Source organism: Sparus aurata, chromosome 11 (genome assembly GCF_900880675.1).
Source record: "Sparus aurata chromosome 11, fSpaAur1.1, whole genome shotgun sequence".
Lineage (NCBI taxonomy): Eukaryota > Metazoa > Chordata > Actinopteri > Spariformes > Sparidae > Sparus > Sparus aurata.
The window spans coordinates 6,203,427-6,225,762 of NC_044197.1; the positions used below are offsets into that span (position 1 = coordinate 6,203,427).

The 22,336-nt window shown below is 45.1% G+C and overlaps 1 protein-coding gene and 1 long non-coding RNA gene across 4 annotated transcripts in view; one reads left to right on the plus strand and one right to left on the minus strand.

Annotated features, from left to right (window-relative positions):
* Positions 1-32: 32 nt before the first annotated feature.
* On the minus strand, positions 33-5,577 carry zbtb11 (zinc finger and BTB domain containing 11). Its single transcript, XM_030432681.1, has 10 exons — positions 5,265-5,577; positions 3,985-4,235; positions 3,647-3,878; positions 2,594-3,570; positions 2,191-2,508; positions 1,692-2,106; positions 1,430-1,547; positions 1,185-1,343; positions 927-1,102; positions 33-835 (listed from the first exon to the last, which is right to left on the minus strand). Exons 1-10 carry the CDS (start codon positions 5,575-5,577, stop codon positions 291-293), a joined length of 3,504 nt encoding a protein of 1,167 aa, XP_030288541.1. The 3' UTR covers positions 33-290.
* The window catches only part of LOC115591065 (uncharacterized), a 36,966-nt gene continuing 19,714 nt past the window's right edge, over positions 5,085-22,336 (plus strand). The window contains exons 1-4 of one of the 3 annotated variants that reach the window (XR_003985890.1): positions 5,085-5,299; positions 10,702-10,792; positions 16,176-16,272; positions 20,878-21,786. This is a non-coding gene — a long non-coding RNA (uncharacterized LOC115591065). Of the gene's footprint in view, positions 5,300-10,701; positions 10,793-16,175; positions 16,273-16,538; positions 16,741-20,877; positions 21,787-22,336 lie in introns of those variants that run through there. The other 2 variants (XR_003985888.1, XR_003985889.1) reach the window with 2 other exon arrangements.

Here is a 22,336-nt window from a genome sequence, read left to right on the forward strand (position 1 = left end):
ATGTCAAGAAGTGAACTACAGTCAACCAAAGCTTCTCGTGTCTCAATTCATACCTTTATTTCTCCTGAGTGCCACATTTCATCAATCCACTAACTGTATATCTAGATATTTACATGAAACATAGAAATGCGACTTCGTGCGCACACAATTTATCCACACACATTTCTGGACTCCACTCCTGGTTCAATTATTTACATTCTCAAACAAAGAAAAAAAAAATAGTCGTCTTTTTACATTCTGTTATATTTTATACAGACGAGGGGATTTCATTTAATCAGTCAGGCACAAAATTATTCGACCTCGGCCACGTGAGCGACCTCCACCTCCATGGCCTGAATCACTTCGGGTGCCTCCTCCAGCTTGCCTCCTGTGAGCGCCTGCTGGGCCAGGACGTAGTTCACCACCTGCATGATGCCCTGATCCGACAGCGTCGACACAGAGCCATCGGCCGCCGCCTCCGCGGCCTGCACCGCCTCCACGGCCTCCACCGTCTCCTCCGTGATCAGCACCGTCTCGATCTCCTCCGAGGGCTGCTGCGGCTGGGCCGGCCGGAGCTCTGGCGGCAGCTCGGACGCCAGGATGCTGACGGCGTGCTCCACCTGGGTGCCCTGGTTGTGGAACTGGAGGGTGTCCTTCTCCAGCATGATCTTTCCCGGCAGGTTGTCCCCGTGGTACTTGGCCATGTGTTTGCGTAGCGTGCGGGCGTCGATGTGGGCCTCCTGGCACATGGGGCAGACGTATGGTCGCTCTCCTGTGTGGGTGCGGACGTGACGCTTAAGGGAGCGGGCGTCGGCCCACGCAACGCCGCAGGTCAGGCACTCAAATGGTTTCACTCCTAATAGAAAGAAGAAAAAAAAACAAATGATGTAAATGAGCTCCCACGGTCGCAGGGTTCATCCTCCCTCCTGTCGTGCTCTCAGTCTCACCCTGGTGGTTGTTGACGTGGCGTCTGTACTCTCGCAGCTGAGTGAACTTCCTCCCACACTGCTCACACTCCCTCTCCAGGTTCTGCTTCACTCGGCCCTTCTTCCCGTGCGTGGCTTTCTTCACATGCCTCCTGAACAGAGCTTTCTCAAAGAACTCCTTCCCACACACATTACACCTGAAGGCAGATAAAAAGACGTCATCAGCACATAGAACGATATCCGGGGTACCACGAGAGTACAATTCTCTGTCAGACTTACTTGAACGGCTCGGCCACGCTGTGGGACTTGACGTGGGAGTACCAGTCCTTCTTCCAGCTGTAGCACTTCCCACACACCTGGCACTGGAACGGCTTCAGGCCCATGTGTTTGTTCATGTGCTGCTGCAGATCTTTGGCTTCATAGAACCTCTTATCACAGCTGCAGGCGATACAAGGAAACACATGTCAACATCGCCTTCAATGAGAGACTTGAATCGTGCGTCATTAAAGAGCGATGAAACTCACTGAGCACAGGCGAATGGACGGACGTCAGGTTTGGGCTGGTGCTTCTTCAGGTGTTTGCTCAGAGCCGAGGCTCGATGGAACGTCGCCCCACACGTGTTGCACAGGTACTTAGATTCACCTGGTTAGGGTTTCATGGGGAAAACAGACACAAACATCTGGTTGAATTCACGGTGTCACGCAGGCTGCGATCTGAATACCCTGACAAGTTAAAGCCAAACTGTCTGCAGAGCGAGACACCAAATAAAACAGTGCGTCCGCCCACCTGTGTGGAGGCTGGTGTGCTCCTCCATGCTCCGTTTGCTCACGAACGACTTCTTGCAGTACTCGCACTGAAACTGTTTGGTGACGTCGTGCAGCGCTCGGTGCATCTTCAGGCTGTGTTTGTGGGCGAAAGTCTTGCCGCAGACCTTGCAGGAGTGCGGCCGCACGCCGGTGTGATTCAGCATGTGGATGCGGAGGGAGTAGAGCTTTGGCAGGGTCTTCCCGCAGATGTCGCACACGAACTCTCTTTTGGTGTGCGGCGGTAGATTCTTCTCGTCCAGGCTGCCCTCCTGCTTGGCCTCGGAGCTCTGTTCTGCCGAGGGTTTGGTGGCGGCGGCTCGCTGGCTGCTCTGCTGCTTGTGTCGAGCCAGGTGGGCTCGCAGCGAGGCGGCGTACTGGAACTCTTTACTGCACATCTGCACGGACACGGACGCCATCAGAACATTTTCACTATAACAATTAAACACGGCATCAATCAATTGATCAACACTTGTACTTACGCTGCACTTGTATCCACGAGCTTTCTCGTGTTTCAACGTGTGCATGATGAGAGAGTAGCGTCTTTGGAAGGACATGCCGCACTCGGAGCACGTGTGCTCTTCATTGGCGGCGCCCTCTGCTGGGGTTTCATCCTTCCTGTCTCCAGTTTCAGGCTCTGTCACCGCCATCGGAGCGTCGTCTGTGCTGACGTCTGCTGTCGCCTCGCTCTCCACGGCACTGGCCTCTGGATCTGCTCCCGACTCCACAGACTGTCCTTCGGCTTGAGTTTCCACTGGCTGCTTTGGTGGTCTTCCTCTCTTTCCTGGCCTCGGAGTCATCTGAGAAAACATGTTCACACTTAAAACACAAACATTTTTCATTAAAAAAATGTCAACAATTTTTTATTTAAACATAATGAAGTACCTTGGGGGTGGTGGCTTGCGGTGGAGTCGTCCCTTTCTTCCCCTCCTCTTCATCCTCCAGCCCCATGTGTAACCGCGCATAACCTCCCTCTGCAATCGAGCGCTGCCGGAGTCGTCTTCTGTTGGGATCATCAGACATGGCCTCCTGCTTGTCTCCATCATCAGCAGACGGATCCTCCTCCAGCGGCACGAAGTACTCCACCTCCACCTCCTTCTTCACCTTGGCTGGACGCCCTCGTTTGCGTTTCTGAGGGGGAGGTGCTGATTCTGCTTTCTCCTCAGGCGACGTCACTGCTTCAGATGCCACTTTGACGATTTCTGTGGGGCTCACTTTGTCCGAGTCCACGTTTATAACGAAGGCTCCCGCTTCAGCATCCTGGGGCTGCTCCATCGCCAGGCAGGCCGACACCACGGCGAGAGACTCGCTGGCTCCGGCCTGTCCGCTGTGGGTGACCACGGTCATCGTCTCCGCCTCCAATCCTTCGGCACTGTGGGAGATTAGAGTGACGGTCTCTCCCGGCTCGGCCTGTCCGCCGTGAGTGATCAGAGTCACTGTTTCATTTGTTCCAGCCTCCACTTGATGCTCTTTGTCTCCCTCTACAGCTTCAGTGACCACAGTCATTGGCTGCTGGATGTAGGCCTCCTCAGACGGAGCAACGTAAGCGACAGACTCACCGCTGTGTGTGACCACCGCTTGGCTGTCACCCTGTATGGTGACCATGTAGACACCGGAGTCGTCCTTTACGCCTTCCTGAGCCGCCGGCTGGCTCGACACCACCGTGTGCACGTCTCCCTTCTGATACACCGTCAGCTTCTGCTCCTCCACCTTCTTATGTACCATCTCGCAAATGTGCAGCACCTCCGTCATCAGCATGTGCCGGGCTAAATTGGCGATATCCGCCATTATGCAGAAATTGAACGTCAGCACGGAGGTGTAGGCGAAATCCAGCAGCGGGAGGAAGCTGGCTTTGGTGAAACCTGGAAAGAGACGGATGAAGGTTAAAAACTGAGCAGCACGTGAGAAAAAACCTGAACAGAAAGAAACGAGCCTCACCGGAGAGGTCGACCACGGCTTCATGTGTGGAGACGGCCCCCTTCTCAAAGAAGAGCTCGTGGAAGTATTGGCTGCACGCTGCCAGAACAGCTTTGTGGGCGCGGTGCTCCTCTCCTTCGATCAGCAGGGTGATGTCACAGAACTGGTTGCTGAGGCGCTGGTTGTTGAGTTTGTCCAACATGGTCTGGCTGTGTTTAGGCAGGAACTGGTTCACCTCACCCTTACTGTCCACCTGGAGAAACCAACCAACAGAGACTAGATTAACAAACGATCTCAATTTTATGACGGGAAATATCACACTTTTATAATTAGAAGGATTCAAAACGTGCGAGACATACGAAGACTAGCTCGTGCTTGGCCATCGTCCTGGCCCACTTGGATCCTGGCGGACAAGACGAGTCAGTGAGGAGTAAATTATCATCTCCCTCTTCTTCCTCCTCTTCCTCGTCCTCCTCGTCGTTCGCGTTGGCGGCCGCCCTGCGTCTCCCCGGCCTGGAGAACAGCCGATTACCGGAGCCGTCATCAGTCGTCCGCTTGTTCTGGCAGTAGGCACACTCTCTGATGTGGTCTTTGACTTGCTTCAGGATACCTGAGGGGACACGATCATTTTGCTCCAATCAGAATCAGGGCTGCAGAACTGACGAGGATTTTCATTGGCCATTAGCCTGCCGATTATTTAGCCATCATAACTGCCCAGAGCCCAAGGTGACGAGTGCATAAACCCCCCCAAAATATTTTAAATTACTAACATACTAGAAGGCTAACACAGATTCTACACAAGTAGAATCACTGCTTGTAAATTTAAAAACATCTCCAGCTCTTTTGAATTGGATGTGCTGCTGAGGAACCAGGTGAATATTCAGATATTCAGTACCTGGGGATCATTTTAGCTTGTTTGTAATGTATCATGTTTGTTTATTTTTGCTCAGAAACAATCTTTGTTATCTTAAATGATATCTTGTTGCTACAAGACATTATTTTCATCGTTGATCGTCCTGACAGTTGCTTTCTAGATAACTCAGCTAGTTGTCTGATCTGCGAATGATCAGAAAATGTTAATTAGTGTTTCAAAATAACAAAAAAGACGTCTGAAAAATGTCTATTTTTTATCCACAAACCAAATGTATCTAGTGTAATGTCCAAGGAGAGTAAAGACACCAGAAAATATCCACATATTAGAAGCTGGACTCAGAAAATGTTGACTTATTTCTTCTTTATATTACTTAAAATGATGTGAGTGAATATCAAAGATGTTGACAAATAATTGATTACTCAGGCTATATAAATAACACTGATTAGTTTTTAAAAAGGTGCTATATATCATTATTATTATTATTATTATTATTATTATTATTATTATTATCATCATCCTCCTCAGACATGTGTGACTGCAGTTTTGACTTCCTGTGAACTCTGAATCAAACCTCACTGCTGCACATGTACATAAGTAAAACAAAGGTCAGGTGAAGATCTGTCGCACCTGAACTCACCGCTGGGTGGCGACAGTGAGTCAGTCTGAACATGGCGCACTTACATTAGTTCCAGCTCGTGTTTACGCGGGCCGATTTACTCACACACACACGCAGGTAGCTCTGCTGACATGGCTCCGTTAACTCACCTCTCCACCAGTACTTCTGAGAGATGGTCTCCCAGGTGAGTTGCTGGTTCAGGTGCTCCCCTCCTTCAGTGATAATGTGCGCGTCGTTGATAAGTTCCTTCCTCCGGCCGTCCTGCAGCACCACCTCCAGCTCCGTGAAGTCATCCTGGCCCTTCAGCCGGCGCTGGTAGAACAGAGTCCCGTTCCGAACCACGTAGCAGGTCGCCGCTTTGCGTATTTTCCTCTTGGTGTTGCCAGGAGTCCCCGGCGCATATGGCTCCCGTTCATCAGTCAGGTAGCGTATGATGGCCAAGTAGCTTTCTTCACACGACATGTCTCGGCTGACCCGCGTTTTCCTCGCTCACTTCTGGGTGTATCTCTAAGAGGAGAAGCCTCCCCGGCTCGCGAAGACGTGCTACAAATTTTATACAGCGCTCAGAAGGGCGAGGGGCTGAAATAAAACCGGCCACAACAACATTTTAAATTGTTTCCTAAGGTGGAACTGCTGTTCGCAACCGTCGGGGTAGACGAACAGACAAAATGGCTGCTGCACAACCGGAACTTGCGTGTGCAATGGCGGAAGAGCGTCGTGAACAGAGTCCGCCAGCAGAGGGCGCTGTGGGCCAAGTAAACAACACAGAGCGGCGACAGCGTCACCTCGTTAGATAGTTAGTTAGTTAGTTATTTATTTAGTTAGTTATTTATTTATTTATTTATTTATTTAAACCCTCATGCCCTCCTCGGCCATTTTTGTACATTCTTCTCAACTTAATATTTTTTTTATTTGGTGATCAGTTTGTCAGTGTTACAGCTCGTGGCAGGAATATTTGCATATTTTTGGTCAATATTTTGAAATCCAGTGTCTTTTAATCTTACATGACTTTTATTCTAATTTCATGCATTTTGCACCCTCTAACCACCTTCGTGGCAAAAATGTACACGCACAAAAAGCTGCTATTAAATCCTCATACATCAATACTTTTTTCTGCTTTTTTTCCATCACTTAAACAACTTCAGCACTGACAAAATGACCAAACATTCAATAATTTTCAGGATTTTAACCATTTAAATGCCAGTTTAATTATTTGAATTATTAATTATTTGTTACAAAAACACGATAACTTAATTATATCCATATGATAAGTAGTAGTAGAGGGATGGGGCTTTAGCAGTGATTAGAGTCTTGGTTTTGTCAAAGCTTAGCAATAAAATTGCATTAGCACTTTCTGTTTACAATGGACCAGGACTGATTCCAGTTCAGATTAGTCTTTCAGTGGCTTAAAGGATTCATAGTATAATCTGCAATTTCACAACCAACCACAGTGTACACAATCTACTTCCTGTTTACACCAGCAGGTGCATGTCCCCGCGCGTATTCAGGTGTGTTAGTGCAGAAAGAGATTTCTTCTAAAACGGTGCTAAAATGCGTAACAAAATCCCGTTTTCAAAAGTACCTGTGTACGTGTGGACAAGGCCCAAGTCAACATGGAGAGACAAGGAAATTAAAAATGGTTGCTTTAAAGGATTAGTTCCCCCCAAAATGAAAATTCAGTCATTATCTACTCAGTGGAAAGTCAGGTGAAGTTTTGTGAATCTACATTCGCTGCTGAGTTAAAAGCGTTAGTGCACATACAGTGTGAAGTGAATGCATTCGACTGTCTGACAGCATATTTTCAAATAAACTTGGCATCTCAGGGCTTCTGTAAACTGTGATGATACCCAATAAGCTGTAAAGGAGCCGTGTTATGTTATCTTTTTGTTCACCCGCCTCTCCGTCGGCATGAGGGTGAGTAGAAAATGACTGAATTTTAATTTTGGGGTGAACTTATCCTTTAAGCATCCTACATATAAGACAGTGGGGGCAACGTTATTGACACAAAGCCACTTCGCTCAAGACATCTTTATAAAGGCCTCACAAACAAAATAAAAGCAAAGCTCAGATAAACACTGCGCATATTAAGTGTAATTGCCTGTGCGAGTCAGTTTGGAGCCGAGCAGAGTGAGAACACAAGTTCCTGTTCGTGTCCTTTGAGTCGAAGACGGTTCATGTTTAGTTCAGTTGTGAGGCAGCAGTTTATATTCTACTGACCTCCCCCAGCTCTCATCCAACCACCTGGACCCTCAAATCCTTTACTCACACTCTCCTGTTCACTCTCCAAGTGCAAATCCAAGGATGATCGAACATTTTCCATTGTTGTCTCCAGCTGTGGAACATTTTCCCTCTCGCCGTCAGGTTTTCCCTCACTGTTATTCTAAATCTAAAGACCTATTTTTTTCATTTCAACTTAAAGTTTGCTTTATTCAATAACCTTTATTCTTTTTAACTTGATCAAACTTGTGATTAAAATAACATTATTAGTGATTCATTTTCTGTATAAATGTTTTATTTAGGAGGGATGTTTGTCAGTATGAAAGTAGGTGACATGAAAAACAGAATTCATGAGGTTCTACGGGCCTTTTGGTTCTGTTAACACCACATATTCTCTGATGTACTTTGGTTCAATATGTAAGAATTGGGCACCTGAACTCAAAACCAGTGATGTGCACAAGGGGGGGGCCCAATTGTTGACAAACGCGCGCTAAAGTGCCCTCCTGGGAGCCAAAACGTGCGCTAAAGTGCCCTCTTGAGAGCCAAAAAAGCATGCTAAAGTGCCCTATTGGTTGGCAAAACACACTAAACTGCCCCCTTGGCTGGTCAAAACACGATAAACTGCCCTCTTGGGAGCCAAAACACGCGCTAAAGTGCCCTTCTTTTCGCCCCTGCCCTTCAAAAAGTCTGTGCACGCCACTGCTCAAAACACATAAAGGTCAGTACACCACAAGAGTTTACGTAGCTAGTTAGCTCAGTTAGCCACGCAGCTAGTGGTTCGGACTGAGCGTTGGAGGCGCGCTAGTGTTTTTATGCTAGCATAGGATGGGCGAGGGCTAGCTGGTTAGCATGCTAACTTCAGTAGATATCTCTGAAACACAATATACAGACACCACACAAATAAAACAGCTATTTCTTCACATTCTGTTGTTGTTTTTTAGTAAATGTTTTAACATTTAGAACAAATATTTCCAGATTATCGTCTTTTTAAAAACAGCGTTTATATTCGGCACTGAGGACATCAGGCCTATGTCACATCATCAGCTCGACAGAAGTGTCGATGAGCTAACCCTCTCAGTGGTGGAGATAAGTCGTATATATCTGTGTCTACTGTACACATCGCGTTACGCATTAGCTTCAGTTATGGGACAAGCATCCCGAGTGTCACTTGTCACCTCCCAGATAAAAGTCTTTCCAACAGGGCCGCTCTCTGACATTTGTAAGAAATTAGATCTGAGAGATTTAGTTTACAGTTTTCACACATACAGAGGTCTGATATAAACTGTATTAATGTCACAACAATGCTCTGTGTTCTCGCCCTTGGGAACAGAGACATGGAGATAATCATATCCTTATGAGTGGTGGGGATTTTCCAGTACAAGGGGCATGACACCAGTCTATTCAAACCAACTTCTCTGTAGGGCAAATACCAAACACACGATCCTCTCTTCAAGGTTATTAAATCAACCCGTTACTCATGTTTTAGGAATTAAGCCCCTATAAGGCTCCAACACATGGTTCTAGGTTTGCAGCTAATGATTGTTTCCATTCAAACACATTGTCAAATAAGTGATTAAAGGATATGTTCACCCAAAAGTGAGAATTCAGTTATTATCTGCTCACCTTCATGCTGATGGGTGGATTTAAATGTTGTGGTGTGTTCATGCTTCAGTTCGAGCCCAGCTTCAGTCTGCAGAGTCATGAACCCGCAGCTGTACAGAGTGGTGCTGGCTGTTTACTCAGACATATCCAAATTGCACCAATTTCAAGACTGCACTTCACTTGGTGCTCAGCAACAAACCTGCCCAGTGTGAAGTTGATTAGATGAACGATTCTCGAGTTATGCTGATCACAGACAGACAGAAAGAGATTTCTGGTTTTATGGTTAGATAACGGCACATGAGGAAAAGTGAGGATGTCACCAAAACCATTGTCCTCATTTGGGAACCATGACTGTCTGGACCAAAATGTCATGGCAATCCATCCAGTAGTTGAAATAATTAAGTTTGGATCAAAGGGGTGCATTGACATTTCCATCTGGGGACATTAGCATGGCTGTTAGCATGGCTGTTAGCATGGGTCAGCACAAGGTCTCAGAGCCTAAGATGACCTTGTTTTGTCTGTCTGACGGATTAAAAAACCCAAATATATTCAGATTAAAATGATAAACAGAGAAAACATGTCTTAAAATTGAGAAGCTCAAACTCACAGTGGCACCATGAGTGTAGTTAAGCTCTGAGAAAGCAGACAGTACATAAATCTCAGAGTTGCTTTTTTATCCCTGAGAACAAAATTGAAGAAGTCAATCATCCCCTGTCAGATGTCACAGGCGGACAGAAGGAAACACTGCAATCAATCTGTTCTCACAGCCGCAGAGATGCACCGACTGGCCTTAGTGTGGCACTACAGCCCCGGTGGAACCGCGTGTACGTCACACATAATATCTGAAATACCACTGCTGTGTTTTTTTCTGAATCACTCCGACCTGGAGGGGAGGGGCGACGACGAGGGGCGACACATCATTTGTTGCTCATCCATGTGTCACATACCAAACCTGACATCAAACACCGGTCAGTAATGCGTCTCACTAAGCATTCCAGCGCTCACTGGACGGACCAAGGACGAGCTGAAGCTGGAGCTCGAAAACAGATTGATCCTTCTTCCTACTGACACCTGGAAATCAGACGGAATATTCACAGAGCTCTGGGTTTTTTTAGTGCAATCACACAGATACTCTGTCCGTCTGCGTCTTCTTTCAGCTGCTTCAGAATCAGCCATTGTGGACCCCAAATCCCTGAGTCACTGAGTGAACTGTTGGCCACTAACTCACGTTTCCCCTCTCAGCTGCCACGAAACTCCTCTCTAAGCCTCTTCATTTGAAGGACAGAAAACAGAACAAGCGTCGGACTGTTCGTTTATTTCAGCTCTTTTGTCATTCCCGTCTTGTTTGACTTCCCATACAGAGTTGATGTGATGTATTTGGTTCCCCCTCTCCTATGAGGCAGAGATTTAATATGTTTGTTCTCAGCTGCTGCTGGCAGGAGCCTCAACACGTGTCGCTGGGTGTTTATGTGAACGCTGGGAAAGAGTTTATTTGCATCCTGTCAGTGTGTTTCTGTGTCGGAGGACATTTGTTTGCTCCGTCCGGCCCTCAGTGAGACCAGCAGCCAATCACAGGGTGCTTGAATGTCGAATCTAATCCGCGATGCCTTCACAGTCCGTCCAACAAAGCCACCTCTGTTTTAGTTTTTCTACTGTCACCGCTCGGCTCTATAGCTGCCATGCACATCTTGTCACTTCCTCCTCGTGAGGTATTTGTTCCACTGTTGGTTTCCTCTTCTCTAAAGGTATTGTTTTGGTTTCACGCAGGTTTTTCCTGCCACAAAGACAGAGAAAGAAAAAGGGCATTCATGACATGACTGGACCACTCAACAGGAAGGCCGACGCGTGTTTCAGACAGGTAAAAAAAAAAAAAAACGACACAACGCTCTCGGCACTGAAAGGTTCTCGTCTGAGTCGAGGGTTTCATGCAAAGTGGAGGGAAATCCAAAGCACACAGAGTCCTGCTGCTATTGAAGCTCACCTAAAGATGAAAAGTCATTTATTATCTACTGGAAAGTCAAGTGAAGTTTTACAGTCCACAAAACATTTCTGAAGCTTCAGAGCAAAACAATGTCGGATCATTTTCCTAAACAACTGAAACAAACGTATAATGGCTCTAGACAGCTGAGTAGATAATGACTGAATTTCCATTTTTGGGTGAACTTGTCCTTTAAAGGAATAGTTTGACATTTCTGAGCCCATTTCCCTCCATGTTTGATTTGGGCCGAGTCAACATGTACACAGGTATTTTTTATAAAAAAAGCACTAATACACCTGAAAACTCGCGTCACGTGACCGTTCATGTACACTGAGCATGTGCGGGGCTGGTCTAAACAGGAAGTAGATTGTATACTTTGAGTACTTTAAGTACTCTTTACTTACTTTTACTCACTATCACATATGTTGCAGGCACCAGGGCTGGTACCATGAAATGATGAGTGGGTGAAATGTGCCTGGATAATGTTTCTTCTTATCAAAACGTTGCCACTCGCAGTTTTTGTCTCTCTGTTCCAACATTATATATATATAATATTTTGCTGACCTTTTGTGTCTTTCTAAATGTTGACAATATAACATCCATTCTGTCATGTACAATCTCAAATACTCCACAATATCACAAAGGTCTACATTTTTTCGAATTCACCTCGCATGCGTCCAGACAGCGACGCTGAAAACAGAATCTCTGAATATTTTCACCTTCTGAAAGGTCTGTTTTCAGTGACCTTCATTCCAGTGAACGAAAGGCCAAAAGGAAAAGCTTTGTTCCACAAACACCCGCGTACGTGTGGACTCAGATAATAAAAGAAAGTAAGGGGGTTCATCCTTCCTCGTGGCCTCACAAACCAATTCTCCCGACTGCTTCTTATCTGTGAGTGTTGCATTAAATCTCCCTGAGGTTCTGTGGTTGTGTTTTGTTCTTCCCCATGATGAGACGCACGATTCTTCACCTGCACATGTTTGACTTCCCATCCAGCCCAGGCATTTATATTCATAGCTGCCACTTGTCCGTTGCGTGTTGAATTTCCCTCGGGATAAATAAAGTATCTATCTATCTGCCCACCGGCCCTCTTTCTCATTTCATTACTCATTTTGATGCCCTCATCACTGATGTCATCGCCTTCGTAGTGAATGATTGAGACTGCTGTTCTCCGGGAACACGTCAAATATCCGCCGTCACTACAGTCACCGCCTGTTTCGTGATTCGATCGATGTTTCAGCCATCGACAAAATGTTTTTTTTTTTTTAATGCGTCCTGTCATACACAGTTCAGCTCACGTGATGCCAAAATGGTTTCCGCTAATGCTCCCCTCGCTCTCTAACCTTGAAATGAGCGAGTAAACACAGCCCGAGGCATCGAAGAGCAGAAAAATAGTACTGATCAGCGCCCGTATTACCTGCATGGTTGGCCGTGTGGCGTTTGGTCGTATATTTGCTGTTGAATCTTTTTCCACTCTCAGTTGAAGCAGGCCTGTATTGACTGTACACACTAATGTTCTCCAAGAATAAAGACATTCATCTTTCATCTTCGAGTTTTGAACTTGGGACCGTGCTTGCTGTCCTGGAATAAAAAGCCTGTATTTGTATGTTTTTATATGTCTTTGCATAAGAATACAGCCGGTGAAAATAATATGTTTCTGGTACAGTTAAGACTTTTGTTACAGACGTTTTAAAACGAGTCTCCAGACTGTTGATTCACCGGCTATTTACTCAGCGCTAAATATTTATTTTCCAGCACTGCAGTGTTCATTTTTATGCTGATGTCACCGTCTTCTGCAGACTGCAAAACAGCCGCGCCCTCGGAAAGCTCTTTTCAACGAGAACTCAGATAGCTAGAAGATGGGCCTGCTGTCAATCTCCCCTACCAAAGACTAAATATGCATATTTCCCTAAATGTTGAGCATTTGCTTTCACTAATTCTGCTAATGTAAACTTCTGACCTCCACATTAACGAATGATGCGCTCTGCGTATTAGGAAACCATCATGGAATAGATTTTTAAATCTTGATTCGAGGACTTCCAGGTCTGGATTAGCGGTCCGCCGTTGCACTAATGGTTCTGAACTGGAGCTTAAGGGCAGTCAGAACGATCTTGTGTCTGACCCAGACTCCTGGGGAAGATAAAGGTGTCTGACTGTCCAAGGACAAACACAGCTGGGGAGCAGAGCAAGTGGAGACAGCCTTATCTTTCATTGTCTTGCTCTCGCTGTGTCCAAGGCCAGACATAGTAAGAGAAAGCTTGCTATGGCTCTTCTGGCACTGGGGTATTTTTCCATTACACACACACACACACACACACACACACACACACACACACACACACACTGCCTGAGGAGATTCTCTGTGCCAGCTGTAAATATGCCAGTGTGACAGGCGGGGAAACACGCGGATGCACCTGTAAGACGAAAAACTCGGAGTTTCGTTTGATAAACTAATAATGTTTGAGTTGTATCACAAGTCGTCTTCTCCAGTCGTTCCCCTGCGGTGTGATTGGAGCGCTCGCTAACGCCGAGGGGGGAAAGTCCAACATGGAGGGACCCTGGCAATCAGCGCCGCTTGTCAAGGAAACTGAGCTTTGCAGCACGGAGAGCATGAATGGAGGGTGATGATGTAAGAGCTCTCAATCACAGCTCTGCTTATGTCACCGCTATTTCTTATCCTTCAGTGCTTTGTTGTCTGGCTGGCTATAAGTGACTGACATTTTACGGGTATTTACACGGAATTGGCTGAAATACAAACTGTGAGCTTGTTTCTGGTCGGGCCTTTAAAACATCCTGTGCTGTTGGCGGCGCTGAGAGATCGTTCAGATCAGAGGACAGGTCGCTCGTTTAGTTTAAATACTAAAGTATATCTTTCAGGAATCCTGATTTGTGCAATCGACATATGTATAATACGGTACAATAACATGTTAAAGGCTCATTTTAAAGGTTAAATCCGCCAATTTTACACATTAAAGTGTGTTTACGGGTCTTTAACAGCTGCATGTAATCTGTTAAATCGCCTCCAGTGATGTCAGTCAGTAGCTGAATTACACTGTGGGTAATGAAGGCGGAATTGGTGGAGTTACCCTTTAACAGTGCCAATTATAGTTTAATGGTAGAAACCAAATTACAGCCTAATGGACCATAATCACACGGTGGCCATTTTCCTCTGACACCATGTTCACTGTGGGAAGCTTGAATACTGGGATTACGTTACGTTGCTGTGTTTCTACGTTGCGGTCGGTAGCTAAAGGTAGGAAATCTGATACATCGTTATCATTTCACCACTTCCTGATTGATCAGCGACTGAAAAGATGATGCGGAGGGAAATTCTTGAGGGGCATCTTTCGAGGTAAAACAGCATATTTGATTAAACCGTTAGCTGTCATTAGAAAACAGCTAATGTTAGCATTCAACCTCATCCAGTGAAATGCTGGTACGATGTCCATATGAACGTCTACAGGTCGTTGTTCGGGTCGATGTTCCCTGAGAACCGCACAGGTGTCGCGGTAGAAATAGGCGAGACACCAAATCTCTAGATCGTGACACCGCGGCGACGCTTGACACGTCCGTGAGAAGCGCGTGTCAGGCATCCAGTGTGAACAGTCGGACCTGTTAAGGACGCCGACATGTAAAGCCAGAGGCGACCACACAGTAACGCTGCACACACATCCAGTGTGTCCAGCCTGTGAGAGCGTGCGCTGACTTTATACAACTGTTTCCATCAGCTGGAGAGTTTATCCATGATTACTCAATGAGAAACTATCAAACAAACTGGGTTCTCATGTTGATTTACACACTTGACTATTAGAGTTGACCTATAGTGTATAGCAAATTGAAAAATTGCCTCCGTGTCCTGTAAAGTCTGTTCTGTACTTTGTGATATATTTTCTATATCCTAGGAAACCCCAGGAGTGTATCTAAACTCTGAATCACTGTTGGGCTCCACACAGCTAAGACAGGAACACATGCTCGATGGTGTGAGAAGAGCCTGTTTTGTGTAACACAATACTGTCAGAGTCCTGCTCTTCTCTCTGCCTGGGCCTCCGGCCAACAGACCGATTAACATGCTGACAAGCGTCAGTACATCTTTTACACTCACAGCCTCGACCTTTCACCTGCAGGGAGATCCAATAAAATCACAGAATAAGGTCTGACACCTTCAAAAACAAAGCCCGTGTTCTCTGCGGCACCATTTGTTTTAATCTCGGGCTTCCAGGAAATGCAGCCACAAGCTCATCATGGCTAATGAGAGAGACAAAAACCGCTATTGGAAACATTGTGGTGTAACATTTCCCGCTCGGAGTCTGAATGACTGGAAACGACTCGATGCTGGCTCGCTCACGGTCCAATTTATTGCGTGCCGTTTCACTACCAAGAGTTCACCAAGAGAGAGCCCAAGAGCAATAATGATGCTTTTGTCTGGAGGTGCGCTGCGAGCGGAGAAAGTGAGAAAGCCAAAGGGAAGGCTGGGAACCAGTAGGTCACTGAGCTCACCTTACACCTCCTGTTCCCACAATGCTTTGGCCGCTGTCCCAAATCACATCCCAAACTTTTTGCTCCACAGACCCAGAGGGGAAAAAGGCGAGTAAGCTGTTGTTCTTAACTTTAAATCACAACCAGCTTCTATTATCTGACACCATCATTCTGTGATCACAGGACGAACACGAGTTGACTGTGTAAACACGAGTGCAGAGCTCCCTCCTGAGTCCTCAATGCAAAGAATCTTTCCCAAGAGCCACAGACTGGGAGCCGCAGCACTCGGGAAGGAGAGGATTCCCATCAGCTCTTCGCTCTCGCTTATTCCCACAAAACGATCGCTCACAGATTATTCAAGGAGCCCACTTTGATGGAGTAATCCTTCTGATGTTTTTTCACAGCACATCAGCTAGGGAGATGTTTATTGTGCTGCCAGGATCTCAGATCACTACCCAAAAAGTCATGTCTGCATTTGTGACTATATCCTGTTCTCTGAAGGAAAAGAGAAGAAATGGAAGAAAACATCTCACACGATTGAAATCTTTTTACAGATAGTGCTCACTTTGTGTCAGAGGCAGTTCATGCTTCAGCAAAGTGTCAGTTACGGGTTTCAATGAGCTATTAACACAGACGACGTAATTTCAGATTGTTGGTTTACGTAGTTTTATGACAAACTGCAATTCTCTCAAGATGAAAAATGATCTGCTAGACTGACAAACATCACATGTGTGATTGATGGCATAATTCAAACAGGATTTTAAAAACTGTATTTATTTCCTGCCAGTGACCAGAGTACAAGGTGGTCGACCAGAAGGGGAGCGACTCGAACTGGCTTTCACAAAAACCAAGATGGCCGCCAGAAGGCCAAAAACTCCTTGCAGGTAAACAAAAAGTTGGCGACATCAACAAACCACAAATGATGTATTTACTTTATGTTTGAAGGAAATTACAATGAATCATCTGTGCACTACATCAGACATCATGCACCTCTGACTGTATTTTTTACAATTCATACTATTAACACGACTTCATTGATCTTTAAAGAGCAGTTTTGTGTATGTAAATGACTCAAAGAGAGTTTTTAAAGAGCCGTGAAGTATTTTTCTGTTGTTTCTGTATGAAATGTTCATTAAAGATAAATATACAGTTCAACAGCGATAAAGAGTCAGGAGGGAGGAACTGAATGAGGGAGGAGGAGACGGGAGCGAGTGTCAACATGTTTACATTGTACTGAAAAGTGTCATGATATATTATATTATGTTACCACATCAGCAGCATTTGAAATATAAACTCTTTTGTGTTTTTCACATTTTATCCACTGGTTTGTTAATTCAATTTTTCTTCAGATAAAAACTCATGTTGTCCTGAAACCTTTGCCCTGGAACTTTTTCTATTGGGCCGTGCCCAACGAGCCACGAGTTTCCACATGTTTTCTCTTTTGTCTTGAACGCTCCCTTCGTCAACATCCTATCAAAACATAGAGAAATATGTACGTTGTGCAAACCGTTCTGCACAGGCTGCCACATGTGCCAGGTCACACTCAGGTGAGAAACTCTGTGAGAATCTGTGTCGGTGGTCATCACACGGAGGCCATTAAAGTGAGAACATGCAGCAAGTTGACAGAGATGACAACCCGACCGTCCTCTTAGACGGCAATAGAAGACAACCTTTATCAGCAGGGGTTTTGGTGCTATAGCCTGATATGGTCTAGTATGACTAGTAGCATAGGGTTGCTAATGTTAGCTATGTGTGTAACTGACATTACTGAATTAGTTTGCTAACTTTTTGACTCTTCACTACTTACTTCAAGACTAATTCTACAGACACACATTAAAGGAGAGCTTTAATGTTCCTACTGTGTTTTATATACTGTATGTTCTTGAGCTTGTAAAGATCTGAAAATGTAAAAAGGGCAAACTCAAAACACAAACACAAATAGCTCCTCTGTCCCACAGAAAACACTGCTCCTAAAACGCCTCGTCAGTAGTCCCTCCTTCAGTTCCGCGACTTCATGACATCACACTACATCACCATGTCGCACATGTGCATGTTTAATGTTTGGCACGTTAGAATTAATTTAATGAAGCTGCTCTGTTGTCGTTAGTGGTGCTGGCTCAGGCGTGTGTGAGCTGACCAATCAGAGCAGACTGGTTATTAAGGGGGAGGGGCCTTAGAGAGGGAGGATTTAAGACAGAGTGTTTCCAACGGAGGGGGAATAAAATGCTGCAGAACTGGACAGTGTGAGAAAACTGATGTGTTATTTGAGCATTAAAGCAAGTAAACCTATTCGAGTAGTAAACCAAAATAAAATTATGAACCTGAAAATAAGCATCACATGTCTCTTAGATCCCCTAATGTTGGTCGTAAAGCAACCGAGTCGAGAGAATCTTGTTAAATGGAGAGAAATTCACAGTGTTTTTCAGCAAAACTTTAATTGTCTCGCTGTAATGTGAACAAAGCTAATTAAATCTTCAGAGAAGCCAAAATCTAGCCTTCAAGGGGTTGGTTAACCAAAAAAATTCAAAAAAACACATGTTCTTACTTACCCAGAGTGGTGACTAGTCATGCAGACATGCTAGCTGTGGTCAAAAGTAGAATTTCTGGAAATAGTTCCTATTAAATTTTACGGAGTAATTAGGAAAAGGACATTTTTTGGAAAGACATGTTTCCTTTTTCTAGATGTCATCTTTTATTTCTATAAATGCTTCACACACAAAACGTTCACCTCAGTTGTTCTGGGTGGAGGCAGAAATCACAGGGACAAACTTTTGGACTGACCCTGTGCGTAGCCTTCTCCAGTTTCATGTTCTCCGTGCACATTCTGTAACTTCACATTATTATAGCATCATCTTTGAAAAGTGTTACTGTGTAGTAAAGAGTTGGCCGAAACTGAATTGCGGTGGGTCTACCCTGCGCAGCGCCCCTTGTTGTCGGACATGAATCGAGGCAGCTGTTTTTGTCCTCAAGTGAGAGCAGCGAGAGCGGCCAGAGGCTCCCTAAAATAAACAGGCTATCTGTGCAGCCCCGGGGCTGGGTCAGGGTCACACACCATGGTGCTCGCTCACTCGGGCTCTCCCTGCCCACATCCAAACACAGCGCCTCACTTCTTCACTGGCTGAGAACAGAACAGAGCTTTTATGTGACTTAAAACAGTATGTTGACCAGCTGTGAAGTCAGAAAACTGATCACTTCACTGATTTAATGTTTTTGTAGCAGTCACCGTGGGCTGGAAATAACTTCAAATGAGTTACATTTCCTCCCATCTCAGTTCATGGTTAGCTCAATAGGAAGAAAATACTTTAATACTTCATAGTATAATTTAATATAAGCGCAGAAGTGGATGTAACTCTCAAGAATAAGTTGAGAACATGCAACTTACTACTGAGTGTTTGAGTGTTAATGCTGGTTTTCGTGTCAGTGTAAGAACTATTTTATTCTCTTACCTCAAGTAAGTCAATATGAAAGATAATGTGAATTATTCATAATTTTCAGATATAAATATAAATTCAGTCGTGATGTTTGAGCATAAAAGTGACTATTTAACTAGAGCCATGATGTCCTGAAGCGCTGAGCTAAATGCTAACAGCAGCATGCTCACAATGAAGATGCTAACATGCAGGATGTATATTGTTTACCAAGTTCACCATCCTAGATTAGCATGTTAGTGTACTAATTAGCACGAAACACTGAAAACAGCTGGGGCTGATGAGAATCCCCCTCAGTTTGCAAGTTGAAACCTTGGTGAGAATCAAAGCAGTGGTTGGTGTCCTTCATTATTCTGGGAACTTTTGTATTAAAAAATATCTTAACATCCTAACAGCAATCAATGAACTGAATGCTCTGACATATAAAAGGCTGCTGTAGGTCTCTGTTAAGCCCATCAAATTATCTTAAAATCTTGCTATCTGTGAAAGATGGGAAGTAAAAAAATGGAGCCAAAATGTCCGAGTAGTAACATGCTGCCTTCACAGTGGTGAGTACTAATAGCAATGTCTGTTGTTTACAATCAGTGTGATAAAATTTTGGTTTTCTGAAACAAGGTAGCGCTAGTTGGATACTGTTAGTGATTGCAGCAATATGCTAGCTAACTCGGTAGCATAAAGTACAAAGCCTCTGAAACAAAGAACAAGTGAGCAGCAGCGGCAGTGACAGACTGTCGTTCAATTGCTAACCCAGTTAGCACAAAGCACACAGCCTCCGAGCAAAAAGGAAGAGCCAAAGCTGCAGCGTCAGGCTAACTCAGAGGCTAACCCAGTTAGCACAAAGCACACAGCCTCCGAGCAAAAAGGAAGAGCCACAGCTGCAGCGTCAGGCTAACTCAGAGGCTAACCCAGTTAGCACAAAGCACACAGCCTCCGAGCAAAAAGGAAGAGCCAAAGCTGCAGCGTCAGGCTAACTCAGAGGCTAACCCAGTTAGCACAAAGCACACAGCCTCCGAGTGAAAAGGAAGAGCCACAGCTGCAGCGTCAGGCTAACTCAGAGGCTAACCCAGTTAGCACAAAGCACTCACCTTCAGCAGGGAGCGGTCACTGTTGTGTTGAGTAGCTTTTTCTAACTTCGGTACGTTCATGATGGCTTTTTTTTTCATTGTGGTTTTTGTTTTTTCACAGAGTTCATGTGCTTTGGCGTTTGTTTGTTTTTCCAGTTTTACCAACCCAAACTTTAAATGAGGGTTACTGTGAGCATACAAAAGACTAGCGCGGGTTCTTCTATCATCATCATCTATAATAACACTCTTCTAGAATCATTTTTCCCCACTGCTGTCTGCAAAAGTCTCCTCTGGTCAGTCGACTCTGTCCTGCTGTTATAACACACACGTCTGAAGCTGTTATCTCGGATATGGGCTCATGGGAAGCGGTGTTTCATCAGTTACATTCTGCAGGGTACATTGTCACTGCATTCCATTGTAAGGGACATTGACAACTTTACAACTCGATTGTCAGTCATCCAGAAACGCCCAGGTGCAGTTAATAAGACAAACGACGCTCTGGTTTCCGCTTTAACTTTAATTACACCTGTGCTCAACCTGCTTCGTCAGGTCAAATTGACAGATATACATTCTTGGCGTCACGCAAGTGTCTTCTTTAGTCCGATACATTTCAACCAAAGCAACACGTAGATAATCAGCAACACAAAGTACCGGGACAGAATCACATGTATCGGTTTTGTACCAGCAGAAACTCGGGGGCAAGATTTGAGCCGGTTTTTGGCGGAGCTCTTCACTCTGAGCAGTAAACAAACTTGTTTTGGAGAGCTAAAATTAATTTTAGAAAGGATTTTGGCCACGAGTGCAGCAGCCTCTTATTGTGAGAAGCTGTTTGTTGTCTCGTTCTTAGCGCTGGCAGCACAGAAGCCTCACTGGATCGCAGCTAATAAACTTGGGCATTAACTGCATTGGCTCGCTTCGGGGTCTGAGTGGAGGGAAAGTGATGTTGGAGATCATCTGAGAGCAAGAAAAACATCACACGCTCCTTTTTTTTATTCAGAGATGAGTGATGCCTGGTTCCAAGAAGAATCTCACATAACATCCAACGTACAACAAGGTGAAATTGGTAGTCTGCATTTAACCCATCCTGAGGGAGCGGTGGGCAGTGTGTGAACGCACCCGGGGATTAGGTTGAATCTCCAGTCTCCTTGGTTCTCCTTGACCAAGTCCCTGGCGAACATCTGGAGTTGGTCCCCCAGGTGCGTTCGCCAACCCCTGATCTTATCGAGTGAAGCCATTCCATCAAAAACAGCAAAAATACACAGGTGTGGTTCGGCCAAAATTTTTTTAACAAGGCTCAACTTTTCCTGCAACGAAAAACACAAGATCATCTGGCAAAGTGTCGCGTTAAGCCAGTTGAAATAGGTTGCGGGTACACATTCCTGGTAGATAACTTTGGAAAGCGAGCACTGTATTTATATTGTTTACTTAGTGATTATGGCAATACGAGTTAAAATAGCTGCCTGTCGTCGCTTGCCATGGTTGTAAACTAGGCATGCTGTCTGTGAGTAGGATGTTCTGGCATCAATATGTGAAAGTGATCAGTGGATCAGATGGATCCCGCTAACCCAGCCGGTCGAATTGTCTTAACACAAGGCTGGTTTCGGTCTGAACTCCCACTCCGTATAACACACCTACCACATGTGAAGCAAGTTTATTTATTTGTTTGCGCTGTAAATGAAATGTTGCATATTTATTTTTGTTTGTATGCATTTCAATTTGCATTCAATATTTGTAAGTTCTTTAAAATGATCACTGAGATGCACCAACAGGTGATTGACTTTTCATTAAGTGTAATATCTTAAAAATAACTCCGTCTGTACCTACTGTGACTCTACATCCACAACCACACCTGTCTGTTTCATAAAATAGGTATGAATTACACTCAATAGAAAATCTTAATAATCCATTCATAAATCTCCTCCATTCTTTTCTAAGCGGTAGCAGCTTTTCATCAGAAGTTAAACCCCCTTTTTTTTTTCTCCTCTCCTCTCTTTGTTGCCATGAATATGTATACTTAGCTCTTAATTATATGGTGGCTCGCGACAGATTCCAAAAGTGATTGTAGTAAGGAGACTTTTATAAACTCTAATTACAGCCAGTGTGAATATTGTTTTGAAAGGCTAGTTCCTCATCCAGCTGTAATGAAATGTGTCGGAGGCAGGAGACGGAGGAGCAGTTTGATATATCCCCCCGTCTTTTCCAGCACAGGAAGGAGGCTTTCACCACAGGAACAGCGGGTCTCTGAGGGCAGGCAGCCTCCACAGGCGTGTGGCTCGCCACCGTCCACAGGCTCTGGGGACAGCTGTGTCGCGCTGCCGCGTTTGGCCCTGTGCCCCGAGACAGCAGTTGCCATAAACAAACAGCGCTGAAAGCTACTGGCCCAGTCCCCAGCTCTTTTCAAGACGGTTGCAGTGTGCCGGCTGACCTTCGCCCAGCTCACTCCATTAAGTTCGAAT

Coding starts and splice junctions, on each gene's coding strand:
- zbtb11 (XM_030432681.1), bottom strand. CDS start 5,577: ATGTCGTGTGAAGAAAGCTACTTGGCCATCATACGCTACCTGACTGAT. Junction 2,509..2,593: donor CGCAAGCCACCACCCCCAAG/GTACTTCATTAT, acceptor ATGTTTTCTCAG/ATGACTCCGAGGCCAGGAAA. Junction 836..926: donor CCACGTCAACAACCACCAGG/GTGAGACTGAGA, acceptor TCTTTCTATTAG/GAGTGAAACCATTTGAGTGC.